Here is a 14,205-nt window from a genome sequence, read left to right on the forward strand (position 1 = left end):
CACAGCTCGGCCGGCTCGCGAGGGCTGCGCAGGCCCCGCCCTGGGAGCCCGCGGGGCTCCGGGGCTGCGGCCGGCAGTGCTGGAGCTGGCCGGGCTCTCGAGCCCCGAATTTGTGCAGAGTCACAGATGCAAACGCTGGGCGCTGCAGGCTGCCGGCTCACCTCGGAAAACCCGGCAGCGGTGCTTCGGCACCACCACCGGGCCACGTCCAAGCCGGGCCCGGCTTCAGCGTAGAACTACCTGGAACACCTTCCAACATCCACAGAAGAATAGCCGTTTGTAGCCGTCTCTCCCGTCTTGCCGACTGAATAGGATTGAGTGCTGAGACACTACTGCAATGCCTCCCAAATTTATCCGAGGCAAAGCTCCACCACCACCACCCACCAGCCCCAGGGAGATGAGGGGCTCCATTGAAGATCAAGAATAGACTGTAATCCCAGCTACTCAGGAGGCTAAACCTGGGCAGAGAAGCTGAAAGACTCCTACCTCGAACCACCAAAGAGCCAGTAGAGAGGTGTGGCTCAAGTGGAAGGCCATGAGGAATAAAGCTCAGGGATAGCACTCAGGCTCTGAGTTCAAGCCCCAGTACCGACACACAGATACACAGATACAAAAAGAGACTAGGGCTGGGAAAGTGACTCAGTGGTAGAGTGCTTGCCTTACATGCATGAGGCCCTGGGTTGGAATCCTCAGCACCACAGAAACAAAAAGTAGGAGGTGACATGGTGGCTCAAGTGATCGAGCACTAACTAGCCTTGAGCTGAAGAGCTGAGGGACAGCACCCAGGCCCAGAATTCAAGACCCACAACGGACAAAAAATAAAAACAACAAAGCCAGGCACCAGTGGCTCACACCTGTAATCCTAGCATCTCAGGAGCCTGAGATTTGAGGATTGTAGTTCAAGGCCAGCCCAGGCAAAAAAGTCAATTAGATTCTTAGCTCCAATTAACCACCAGAAAACTGAAAGTGGTGCTGTGGCTCAAGTGGTAGAGCACTAACCAGGTCCAGAGTTCAAGACCCACAACCAACATACCCAAAAAATAAGAGTACCATGTTGGATCAAGAGGGCTCCAAAGTGACATTGTGATGCCGAGGACAAACCATATGGAAATGTCTCTGTAGCTGAAGGCAGATGAGCTTTGCAGTCTGTTGCCAAATTTCCACAGAAAATATGGCTCAACATTCTGTCCAGGTCATAAAGCATTTTAGCTCATCCTCCATAGACACACTTATGGCCATACCTTTGCCCAAATACAGGGCGAACACTGTAAGTTTAGCGCCCATTCTACCTTCCAGTGAATTCTGCGCCTTGAACATAAATGCAAATCATTCAGTCTTAAGTTTCAAAACAGTGCTCCCTTTCTTTAAAGGTGTTTTATGTCTATAATACTACACATTGTCACTGAAACACAAGTGTGGGGATGTAGCTCAGTGGTAGAGCACCTGCCTAACTGCCTAGCTCAATCCCCGAACCACAAAAACAAGTAAAATCCTATCTGGGCTGTACATATTGACGCAAGCCTCTAATCTCAGTACTCAAGAGGCTGCTGCAGGGGTTGCTGAGAATTTGGGGCATGTGGTGAGATCCTGTCTCACTCAAAACAAAAAACAAAAAATCCAGGAATACAAATGTTAATGTTGCCAAATATTTTACAGAAACATAATTCAACTATTACTAGTAATGAGCAGTTATGAAATGTTCACAATGTGCTAGGCCTTATAATACTGCATTATTTAAGCTTCACAACAATTTATGAGAAGATATGATTATTCTTATTTCACAGATGTGGAAACTGAGGCTCAGAGCAGACAAATCACTTGTATAAGAGCCGTAAATGATGGCACTGAACCCAGATGATCAATGTGAATGTACTTTACCATAAGGAATGTTTACTACATGTCTTGATTTCAAGACAAACACAACTAACATAAAGATCCATTCATTTGTTCAGAATATATTTACTGGAGCAAATGTACGCTAGGCCTTATGCTTAGAACTCAGATCTGAACATAGAGCTGGGAAATGGAGAAGCTCTTCCCACCTGGGAGAGGTTAGCAGGACCTTCTAGGTCACAGTGATCATTATGGATTTTGTCCTAGGAACCACAGGAAGGTTGAGGGCGTAGCAGTGAGGGTCACTCGATAGAAAGTCATATTCTCAGGCTGGGAATGTGGCTTAGAGGTAGAATGCTTCCTAGCATGCATAAAGCTCTAGGTCCTACATAAACAGAAAAAGCCGGAAGTGGCACTGTGGCTCAAGTGGTAGAGTGCTAGCTTTAAGCAAAAGAAGCTCAAGGACAGTGCCCAAGCCCTGATTTCGAGTCCCAAGACTGACCCAAAAAAAAATTTTTTTTAAATCCATATTCTTGGGAACCTATCTAGCTGCCATGGGATAATGAAAACTGAACACTGAAGTAGAAGAAAGAACAGTTAGAAGAGGTGGTAAAGGAATAAAGATGGATTGATCCTGCTAAAAATAACATGATTGCAGATTGGCTATGATAATGCAGGCCTATAATCCTAGACATTAGAAAGCTGAGGAAGATTACCACATCAAGTACATAGAGACATAAAGAGTTCTAGGTTAGTCTGGGCTACATAGTAAGATTCTGCTTAAAAAAACAAAAAAACAAATGGTACCAGTGGCTCATGGTTGTAATCCTAGCTACTTAGGAGGCTGAGGATCAGGGTACAAAGCCAGCCTGGGCAGATAAGGCCCTTGAGACTCTTATCTCCAACATACTACTCAGAAAAAACTACAAGTGGCACTATGGCTTAAGTGGTAGAGCACTAGCCTTGAGCAAAAGAAGTTCAGAGTGGGGAGGGGGGGAGAGATGGGAAGGGGAAATAAAGAAATAAAGGAGGAGGCAACAATATTTGATAAGAAATGTACGCATTAGGGCTGGGAAGGTGGCTCAGTGGTAGAGTGATTGCCTGGCATGCATGAGGCCCTCGGTTTGATTCCCCAGCACCACAGAAGCAGAAAAAAGCTGAAAGTGGTGTTGTGGCTCAAGTGGTAGGGCACTAGCCTTGAGCTGAAGAGCTGAGGGACAGCGTCCAGGCCCAAAGTTCAGGACCAGTAGAAAATAAAAATTAAATACTTAAAAAACAAGAAAGAAAGAAAGCTGGGTGCCAGTGGCTCACACCTGTAGTCCTAGATACTCAGGAGGCTGAGGTCTGAAGACCGAGGTTCAAAGCCAGCCTGGGCATGAAAGTCTGTGCGACTCATCTCCAATTAACCACTTGAAAACTGGAAATGGCGCTGTGGCTTAAGTAGTAGATCACTAGCCTTGAGCTGAAGAGCTCAGGGATAGCAACCAGGCCTAGAGTTCAAGCCTCACAACTGACCAAAAAATAAATAAATAAATAAAATAAGGGGGGGGATAAGTAACATGACTATAAGACTTCAAAATGAGAATGAAATTGAAAAGTTTGTTTAGATGATTCAGCAGGACTCTTTAAGAAAAAGCAGGACCAGCTGGGTGCTGATATCTCACCCCTGTAATCCTAGCTACTCAGGAAGCCGAGATCTGAGGATTCAAGTTTAAGCCAGTCCAGACAGAAAATTCATGAGACACTTATCTTCAACTAACCAGCAAAAGCCAGAAGTGGAGGTGTGGCTCAACTGGTAGAGCAACAACCCTCTTGACCAAAATAGCCGAGAAGGCAAAAGGCCCTGAGTTCAAGCCCCAGTACCACACACAAGCCTGTTTATTTGATGTACTGCAAATCATTGGTATTTGAAATTCCAAACACCCAATGTAATAGTTTGAAAGAGTAATGGAGACTAAGACACAGGTAACTATTAATCTGAGGTCAAGTCAGATAGTGGAAATCACTAACTAACGCAGTAATTTTTATTTATTTATTGTCAGTCATGCGCCTGAACTCTGGGCCTGGGTGCTGTCCCTCAGCTCTTCAGCTCAAGGATAGCACTCTACCAATTGAGCCACAGCGCCACTTCTGGCCTTTTCTGTTTAAGTGGCGTTTAGGAATCAAATGTGGGGCCTCAAGCATGCAAGGCAAGCCCTCTACCACTGAGCTACCTTACAAGCCCCTAATGCAGTAATTTTAAAGGAGACTTGTAAGCCTGCCAGGGAAGAAGCTGGAACTTTCCCCTTTACTTTGGTTGAGAAAGGGAGGTGGGCAGGAAAGCAAAGAGGCAGTAACTCCCACCTCTGAAAAACAGAATAAAAAATTGCAAAGACAGAGATGATAAACTGCCTGGCTCTCAATGATAATGACTATCTTCCCCTGTCTTAAGCATTCCAGTGACAAATGGTTAGTTTTGTCTCTATAGATTAATGAAAGCAAGCTCTATTTTTGTTTAGTTCACTATTTTTTCTTTTTTGGTTGTGGGTCTTGAACTCTGGGCCTGGGCGCTGTCCCTCAGCTCTTCAGCTCAAGGCTAGTGTTCTACCACTTGGGCCACAGCGCCACTTCCTGTTTTCTGGTGGTTAATTGGAGATAAGAGTCTCATGGACTTTCTTGCCCTGGGCTGGCTTTGAACTGTGATTCTCAGATCTCAGCCTCCTGAGAAGCTAGGATTACAGGCATGAGCTACCAGCGCCCGCACGCCCGGCTTTCACTGCTTTTGAAATGGTGGCTTAAATGGTTTTGTGGTGAGGGGAAAAATGAACTGAGGAACCATAATTTTGCCAAGACTTATCTAAATGAGATAAATATAATGTAGATGCATATCACTTGTCTAAGGAATAATATTAGTCTTCTTTTTGTGTGTGTTAATTTGGTTACAAAGTACTTTAACTGTACATTTTTTCATTAGAGTCTAGAAAGCCAGAGAGCAGTGACTCACATCTCTAATTCTAACTATTCAGAAGGCTGAGATCTAAGGACTGCAGTTGAAGTCCATGAGACTTTTATCTCCAAATAACTAGCAAAACGCTAGAAGGGGAGCTATGGTCAAATGGTAGAGCACTAGCCTTGAGCAAAAAAGGCTAAGGGACAATATACAGGCCCTGACTTCAAGCCACCATACTAGTACAAAAAGAAAAAGGGAGGGGGGAAAAAGGAATCTAAGTAAGTCTTGTCCTCAAAGACCCTATTGGACTGATGGGGGAATAAATAATATAATTGGGTACAGGGTCTGAAAACTGAAAACAAGGGGACCCAATAAAAATCTGATGTTAAAAGTCATGATTTCATTATTCTTGCTACAGAGAGCATACTGCATTAAGGCAAATTCCTACCAAAATACGTTGTCTTGGAATTTCGGGGAAAATGGCATATCCCAACTTTTTTTTTTAAATAAGAATTTCTAAAGCCAAGGGCAAAGTGAGTGGCTCCTGCCTGTACAACCCCAGCACCTGGAGGGTCCGGAGGCTCAAGCCACTCCGGACTACAAAAGAAATCAATAGAAATAGTCATCTCACTCAACGGTTAGGCTTAAGTTTCCGGCTCCCGGGCGGGAGGGCGACTCGGCGGCCCGGCAGGCCGGGGAATGACCAGCGGTCGGAGATCTCTCTGCCGCATAACGAGGGCATCAGGATCCAGACAGCGAACTAAGTATGCAAGGAAGGCCCGCGGGCGGGGCCGTGGGCGCCCAGCGCGCCCTCCCGGGAAGCGGGGGCCCGATCGGTGGGCGCCAAGACCATCCCCGGGCCGTGCCAGCCGGCCTGTCACAGCCCGAAGCGGGCCACGGCGCCGCGCCCCGCCCCGCGGCGCAGGGCTGACTCAGGGCGCCGGGAACCAAGGCGCCGGCGTTCACTCCAACGCGCTCCCCATCTCGTGGGTTAAACCCGACCTGCGCCCCACGGAGAGCCCCGAGTGGGCGAAACCCCACTGCCCCCCGCCCCCCCCCAACTACTCCTCGGAGCTTCGACACCTGGATCCACTCTCTGGAGAGGCAAAGCCAGCGGGCACCCAGGCTCCGGAAGGCACAGAAAGGGTCTTCTCCGGGCCACGGGAGCAGGGGGCCGGGAGGGAAAGGTTCCGCACAGCCGCCTCCCCCGCCGCCCTCCCGGGTCCCACGCTCCACCCGCTACCGTTCCCGCCACCCTGGCTCCCTCCAGCGCGAATTCCCAGCCGCCCGGTCTCCCCCGGCTCGGGCTACCCGGACAGATACCTCTAGCCATGGCCCGGCACTGTCACCGCCGGGGATCTCCCGGGAAACCGAGCTTTCGAAAAAAGTTAAAACAACTGTAGCCAACTGCTCGGCGGAGCTGCAGCTGCTCGCCCTGATTGGCGCGGTCCCCCGCTTCTCTGCAGGTTGCCTGCCGGGATAGGCGCGCTGGCGAGGAGATCCCGCCCCAGTCCCCGCCTCCGCCGAGGGGCGGGGCCACCGGCCACACTTTCTACAAACGCTTGCGGGACAGGTCCCGACGGAGAAGGTGGAGGGGGTTTAAATTTGCCCGTCTTTCGGCTTTGATTGGCTGAGCTGGAAGGAGACCCGCACGACCATTGGGGGAGACGCAAGCTCCTCCCCCTCCGCGCTGAAGCTCCGCCCCAGGTTAGTTAGTCTTGCTGTTGAAGGCCCCGGCTTAGAACCTGTCCTGGCACTTCCGGTCTTTTAGCGTGCTTGACCGGAACCTGACCTTTGAACCCCCCCCATCTCTCCCTTGGGTCTGTGAAGCCCAGCTTGCTTTGATGTCCCCATAGTCCATGTCTTTCTAGGTTTGCAAGGTTTATTGAAAAACTCCATTCTTCCAATATTTCAAACCCTGGGAACACAACTCCCAACATCTAACTGGTAAATGGGTAAGCTTTGGCGCTAGCTCAACACGCCCAACTGATTTATAGATGAGGTAATAGAGGAAGCAGGGGCCCCTAGCAGTTGTTGTGGGTTTTTTTTTTTTTTTGTCGGTCGTGGGGCTTGAACTCTGGGCCTGGGCACGCTGTCCCTGAGCCTCTTTGTGCTCAAGGCTAGCTCTACCATTTGGACCCAGCACCACTTCCAACTTTATCTGAGTAGTTTATTGGAGATAAGAGTCTCATGGACTTTTTTGCCTGGGCTGGCTTCAAACAGCTATCTTCAAATCTCAGCCTCCTAAGTAGCTGGGATTACAAGTCTGAGCCACTGGTACCAAGCTCCTTTATTATTTAAGGCAAAGTCCCATGGCTGGGAATGTGGCTTAGTGGTAGAGTGTTTGACTAGCACACATGAAGCCCTGGATTCCATTCCTCACTGCCACATAAACAGTAAAAGCCAGAAGTGGCACTATGGCTCAAGTGGTAGAGTGCTATCCTTGAGCAAGAGAGGCTCAGGGACAGAGCCCAGGCCTGAGTTCAAGCCCCAGGACCAGAAAAAAAAAAACCAACAAAACAACATCCCATTATATTGCTCAGGCTGACCCTAAAATACAATCCCTCTGTCTTAGCCTCCCAGGTGTTGCCATTACAGGCATGGTTGGTTTTAGGGACTGGAAAGATGGCTCAATGGTACAGTGCTTGCCTTGCATGCATGAGGCCCTGGGTTCAATCCCTCAGCACCACATAAGCAGAAAAAGCTGGAAGTGGTGCTGTGGGTCAAGTCGCAGAATGCTCACCTTGAGCTGAAGAGCTGAGGGACAGCACCCAGGTCCAGAGTTCAAGCCCCATGACCAGCAAAAAAAAATAAAAAAATAATGGCAAATACTTAAATTGAAATGCAGAATATTCTTGGGTGAGAGTAAGGAGATAGTTGCTTCTTTATATTGGCAACTTTAGGTTATATCCTAAATAAAGAAGATCTATCCAGGTGCAGGTGGCTTACACTAATCCTAGCTACTCAGGAGACTGAGATCCAAGAATGAAAATTGTGGTTGGAAGCCAGCCTGAGCAAGAAAGTCCGTGAGACTCTTTTTTTTTTGGGGGGGGGAGGAGTGGAGGACAATCGTGGGGCTTGAACTCTGGGCCTGGTCGTTGTCCCTCAGCTCTTCAGCTCAAGGTGGGTACTCTACTTCTGAGCCAAAGTGCCACCTCCAGTTTTCTGGTGGTTAATTTGGAGATAAGAGTCTCACCCAGGCTGGCTTTGAAATGTGATCCTCAGATCTCAGACTCCTGAGTAGCTGGGATTACAGGGGTGAGCCACCAGTGCCCAGCTTTTTTCCTCTTATTAGTCTGGCCCGAGTCACTTTCAGAAACAGCCTGTATGTGTGCCAACAGCCTCCATTCAGAATTCTCACTCTCAGCCTTGAAGAGCTCTGGAAGGGCCATCAACAACCTAGTGGTTCCCCTTCCTTAGGAAGCGCAGAAACCAGCTCTGCAGGGCTTCCCCTCAGTTCCCTCTGCTCTCCTCACCCCAACTTATTCTGTTTTTCAGCCTTGGAGATGGAAGCTGCTTGCTGTACTTGTTACTTATAAGACTTCCATATTTGCTTTTTACTTTTTTAGTCCTCTTAACACCTGCTTAATAAACTTCCTATTTTAAATTCTCTTTTTACCCATCTGGACCCTATTATAAAGGTCCTCATAAAGATTCACTTTTGCCTGGGTACCAGTGGCTCATGCCTGTAATCTCAGCTACTCAGGATGCTGAGATCTGAGGATCACAGTTCAAACTGGGTCAGGAAAGTCTGTGAGACTCATGACCAAATTAACCACCAGTTAATTGGAATTAACTGGAAGTGGCACTGTGACTTAAGTGGTAGAGGGGGACAGTGTTCAGGCCCAGCATTCAAGCCCCACGACCACCACCACCAACAACAAAAATTGTCCAGGTTAACGAGATATCCTTAAAGTTCAAAATGTTATCATTATCTAGGTTCCTGTAGCTCATGCCTGTAATCCTAGCTATTCAGGAGGCTGAGAGCTGAGGATTGTGGTTCAATTCAAAGCCAGCTCTGGCAGAAAAGTGCCTGGGAGACTCATCTCCAATTAACCTCTCAAAAACCAGAAGTGGTGCTGTGGTTCAAGTGGTAGAGCAGTAGCCTTGAGCAGAAAAAGGCTCAGGGCCCAAGTCCTGGGTTCAAGCCCCAAGACCCATGAGAAAAAAAAAAGTTATCATTTCATTAAGCATAGTAATGTGTCTATTAGTGGACAAGGAAGTTTTGTTTCTGGTTTCAAAAGTCAGCTGGAAGATAGTTTAGAGGCCCAGCAGAAGCTGCTTAATTTACAATGTAATTTTTCAATGGAAGTATGATTCAAGTAGTAGAATGCCAACTTTGAGTGAAAAAGCTACATGAGAATGCAAGGCCTCAGTTTCAGCTGCAGTAGTAATGCACACACAGAAAAGGCCCAAAGAATGTGTTTTCTTCTTTCCAGTGTGGCTTTTGTTTTTGTTTCTAGAAGACTTTCAGTTTGTTAGTTTAAAGGGATAAATGAACATGGTCATTTAATTTTTGAGAATTGTGTGTGTGTGTGCGCGTGCGCACTAGTCCTGGGGTTTGGATTCACCGTCTGGGCTCTATCCTTGAGCTTTAGTGCTGAAGGCTAGCTCTTTATGACTTTAGCCACAGCTCCATTTCCAGCTTTTTGGTGGTTAATTGGACTTTCCTGCCTGCTGGCTTAGAATTGCAATCCTTAGATCTCAGTCTCCTGAGTAGTTAGGGTTACAAAGCACGAACCATTGGTGCCTAGCTGAGCCATAGCTATTTGTGGAGTTTGAACTCAGGGCCGGGGTACTGTTCTTCATCTTTAGTGCTCAAGGGTAGTTAGTGTTCTACCACTCGAGTCACCGCACTACTTTGGCTTTTTGGTAGTTAATTGGAGATAAGAGTCTCAGCAGGAGGGACAGCGCCCATGCCCAGAGTTCAGGCCCCATGACCAGACCCCCCCCAAAAAAAAAAGGAGTCTCAGGAGGCTGAGTTCTAAGGATCAAGTTTCAAAGCCAGCCCCCCGGGCAGGAGAGACCCTAAAACTCCTATCTCCAATAAACCACTGGGAAACAGGAAGTGGCACTGTAGCTCAAGTGGTAGAGCGCTAGTCTTGAGCTGAAGAGCGGAGGGACAGCGCCCAGGCCCAGAGTTCAAGTCCCACGACAGACCAAAAAAAAAAGAGGCTAATCAGTTGTTCTCCTGCTTGGGCTGGCTTCGAACTGTGAGCTTCAGACTTCAGTCTGAATAGCTAGGATTACAGGTGTGAGCCACTAGCACACACTTAAGATAGAGCTTTTTTTTGTTATTATAAAAGTGATGTACAGAGGGGTTACCATGTCATGTCAGGTAATGAACATCTTTCTTTTGGAAAAGTCACCCCTTCCTTTGCTCTTTTGCAGTTTTTCCTTCCTGTCTCCCCTCACAAGTTGCATAGCTCATTTTGAAGATAGTAAGACATAGCTTTTTTTTTTTTTTGTGCCAGTTGTGGGGCCTGAATTTTGGGCCTGGGCGCTGTCCCTCAGCCTTTCAGCCCAAGGCTAGTGCTCTACCACTTGAGCCACAGCACCACTTCTGGCATTTTCTGCTTATGTGGTACTGAGGGCCTCATGCATGCAAGGCAAGCACTCTACCACTGAGCCACCTTCCCAGCCCAAGACATAGCTTTTTGATGGTTAATTGGAAATCAGAGTCTTACAGACTAGACTTCCTGCCTGGACTGGCTTTGAATTATGAATCTCATATCTCAGCTTGCTAAGTAGCTTAAGATCACAGGTGTGAGCCACTGGTGCCTTGCAATGCACCCAGCTTCTTGAATGATATTCTTAGTAGTTGTATTAGTTTGCTAAAGTTGCTATAACAAAGTACCAGGATGTGGAATGAAATATAAAATCATGTAGCAGGTACCTGGGTTAGAATTCCTCACATTAAGAAGGATGGGTTAAAAAAAAAAAAAAAGGATGGCTGATATGAAAGGCATCTAGCATCTGCTATGAGAGCTCAGGGAAGTACAACCTTCCAGTCTTCTAACTTCATGGTTGCTATTTTTTTTTTTTTTTTTTTATCTAGCATCTGCTATGAGAGCTCAGGGAAGTACAACCTTCCAGTCTTCTAACTTCATGGTTGCTATTTTTTTTTTTTTTTTTGGTCGGTCGTGGGGCTTGAACTCTGGGCCTGGGCGCTGTCCCTCAGCTCTTCAGCTCAAGGCCAGTGCTCTACCACTTGAACTACAGCACCACTTCCGTTTTTCTGGTGGTTTATTGGAGATAGGAGTCTCACGGTCTCTCCTGCCCGGGCTGGCTTTGAACCGCGATCCTCAGATCTCAGCCTCCTGAGTAGCTAGGATTACAGGCGTGAGCCACCAGCGCCCAGCTATGGTTGGTGTTTTTTTGGACAGCTCTTTCTGTTCCCAGGCTTGTAGAAGTTTCAAGCAATCTTTACCAGCATCTTCCCACATTGTTCTCTCTGTGTCTCCCCTTTTTTTTTTTTTTGAATAAGGAGACAGTCACTTTGAATCAGGGCCCACCCTAATGACCTCATTTCAACTTGATTAAATTCAACCCTATCTCCAAATAAGGTTACATTCTAGGTGCTGTGGATTAGAATTACAACATGTGACTTTCTGGGAGATAAAATTCAAACTCTACCAAATTTGTGTGTGTGTGTGTGTATGTGTATATACTCTGGGTCTTGGTGCTGACTTTAGATTTTTCACTCAAGGCTGATATTAGATCTACCACTTGAACCACAGCTCTACTTCTGGCTTTTTACTGGAGATAGGGGTCTCTCAGATTTGTCTTCCCAGGCTGGCTTTGAACCATGATCTTCAGATCTCAGCTTCCTGAGTATCTAGGATTACAGATGTGTTATGGTGCCTGGCTCATGTGTGGGTTATTTTCAAGATAAAGTCTCAGTAGTCTTGCTTTTATAACCAAGGTAGCTGGAACTGTAATCCTGATACTTGTACTTCCAAACATTGCTGAAGTGACAGGCATATACCAGTATACACAGGCGTTATGCTTCACCCACAGCTGTGATGAAGTGTGTACCGCTATGCGCAGCCTCCGGTTGAGAATGGAGTTTCTCAACTTTTTTGGCCTAGGTTCACCTCAATGAGGCTCAAACCTGTCAGTACTTGGGCCTTCCAAGAAACTTTTATTTATTTTTACTTTGTTGGCTCCTGACCAACAAGCCTCTCTTTACTGTTACTTGTGTTGCCTTTTCTTCAATTTGATTTTTGTTAGCCATTGGAACACAATGGAATTATTATGGTTTCAGTTGTAAACCTAAGATTTATTTATTATTTTTTTTGTCCATCTTGGGGCCTGAACTCTGGGCTTGGGCGCTGTCCCTCAGCCTTTCAGCTCAAGGCTAGCGCTCTACCACTTGAGCCACAGCTCTACTTCCGGCTTTTTCTGCATTTGTGGTGCTGAGCCAGGGCCTCAAGCATGCAAGGCAAGCACTCTATCACTGAGCCACCTTCCTAGCCCCGATTTATTTGTGTTTGTGTGTTAGGGCTTGAATGCAGGACCTGGGTGCTTTCCCTTAACGTTTTTGCCCAAGGTTAATGTTCTACCACTGGAGCCATAACTCCACTTCTGTCTTTTTGATGGTTAATTGGAGATGAGTCTCATGGACTTTGCTGCCCAGCCTGGCTTTAAATTGTGATCCTCAGACCTCAGCCTCCTTACAAGATAGGATTGACAGGCCTGCTGGAAACATCTTTCAGTTAGGTTCAAGGTAAAGGGATTATGCAGATAACAGCAAGGATCTGGCTTGGATGCCTAGTCAGAACCTCATAGGGTGCCAGTACCCAAAGGGTGTCACTTCTAGAACCCAGTATTCATTTGGCTTAGTGTGTGACGGCAGGAGGGGCCACCTGGAAACTGAATCATGCCAACCAAGTCCAAGGACGTCAGAATGCTTTCCATTTCTTCCTTCTACACTTCTGTCTCCCACAGCTGATAGCTGTTTGTCTTCTGCAAAATGAACAGCAGTGAGCAAGATAAAGCCATTATTTTGTGAAAATACCTTTATTATTTTTGTCACCATAGGTTTTAGTATATGTGTGATAAGCTGCAATTTTTCAAAATCAACTCAAAACGACCCCATACCCCCAAAGTACGAAACTACTAGAAGAAATCACTTGATAGCTCACGACTCCCCTAATCCTAGCAACTCAGGAGGGTGATATTTGTGGATCTGCGTTTGAAGCCAGACAGGAAAATCTGTAAGACTCTTACCTCTGATTAACCAGCAAAATTCAGAAATTAGAGCTCTAGTTCAAGTGGTAGAGCATCAGCCTTGAGCAAAAAAGCTAAAGATGGTGCCCAAGCCCTGAGTTCAAATCCTAATACTGGCTACACACACACACGCGCTAAAAATTTTTAAATTTTGCCAAGGCAAAACAAGTGACAGATATACTATAAATAAATAGATACATAAAAAAGGAAAGACAAACTAAAATGGAAGTGATTAGCAGAATGATTCTTTGGAGTTTAAAAAAGGTGTGTACACACCCACAACACCCGGGCAGGGGACACTGGGTGGGGGCTCGAGGACATCCGAGCTGCGCCCCCCTCGGGCTCCCCCCTCCCACCCCCCCCCCCCCCATCGTAACCGTCGCAACGACCGAACGGCCGCGCGGCCGGGGCTGCGGGCGGGGCTGGCGCGGCCCCGCCGGCCTGTCACCTAAGTCAGCGGGCCCAACCGCCTTCTCAGCAGGGCTTGACCGCGGCGGGCCGAGCTCTCGTGCTCCCCGGTGTTCGATCTCGGAGACGACGCGGCGGGGAGCGCCCCGGGAGGGGGCCGCTGGGCTCGGTGCCCCCGGACGGTGAGGGCCGTGGGCGAGCGGGGGGCGCCGAGGCCCGCGGGGTCACGGCTAATAAAGCGCCTCGAGCCCGCACTGGCTGCGTTGTTTTCTAGGGTGCCCAGACGAGGAAGGGCAACCGCGGGGGTCGTCACGCCCCCAAAGGCTGGACTCAGAAAACAGCCGCGGACCCCTCCTAGCGCGACTTTGAAAGCGGGGACCGACGCATGCGCGCGCCGCCGGCCGCCGGCCGCCCGCCCGGGGGCGCCCCAGAGCGCCGACCTTCTTCCCGACAGCCCGCGAGGGGGAAGAGGGCGGGGTAACGGCATTCTCGCGAGAGGTGGGGAGCCCCGGCGGAAGCAGCGAGCACGTGACCGTCCTCAGCGGCCTTGGACTTCCCCCTCCCCCTCCGCGGGAACCCGGCCCCCTCACCCCTCGCCCACCCCGAGCCGCGGCAATGGGCCGCTGGGGCTCCGGAATTTCCTTGGATCCGTTCACGGGTACCAGGCAGCGGGCGCCGGCGGAGTCCTTTGTTTTTTGGTGGCGAAAGCAAGGGATGGTCGCGATGGGGGGGGGGGAACCACCTTCCTTCACCTACGAGGGAGGCGGGGCGCAGAGGCGCGCGGGGGCCGCGAGGGGAGGGGG

The 14,205-nt window shown here is 48.5% G+C and overlaps 1 protein-coding gene across 1 annotated transcript in view; it reads right to left on the minus strand.

Annotated features, from left to right (window-relative positions):
* Positions 1 to 13,889, minus strand: part of Setd8 (SET domain containing (lysine methyltransferase) 8) — a 33,022-nt gene extending 19,133 nt beyond the window's left edge. Inside the window, exons 1-2 of the mRNA XM_013023054.1 lie at positions 13,462 to 13,889; positions 6,086 to 6,233 (exon numbers count right to left, since the gene is read on the minus strand). Of these exons, the coding sequence (XP_012878508.1) occupies positions 6,086 to 6,233; positions 13,462 to 13,889 (576 nt within the window). The remainder of the gene's footprint in view (positions 1 to 6,085; positions 6,234 to 13,461) is intronic.
* Positions 13,890 to 14,205: the final 316 nt, after the last annotated feature.

Source organism: Dipodomys ordii, unplaced genomic scaffold, assembly GCF_000151885.1.
Source record: "Dipodomys ordii isolate 6190 unplaced genomic scaffold, Dord_2.0 Scaffold66, whole genome shotgun sequence".
Classification (NCBI taxonomy): Eukaryota; Metazoa; Chordata; class Mammalia; order Rodentia; family Heteromyidae; genus Dipodomys; species Dipodomys ordii.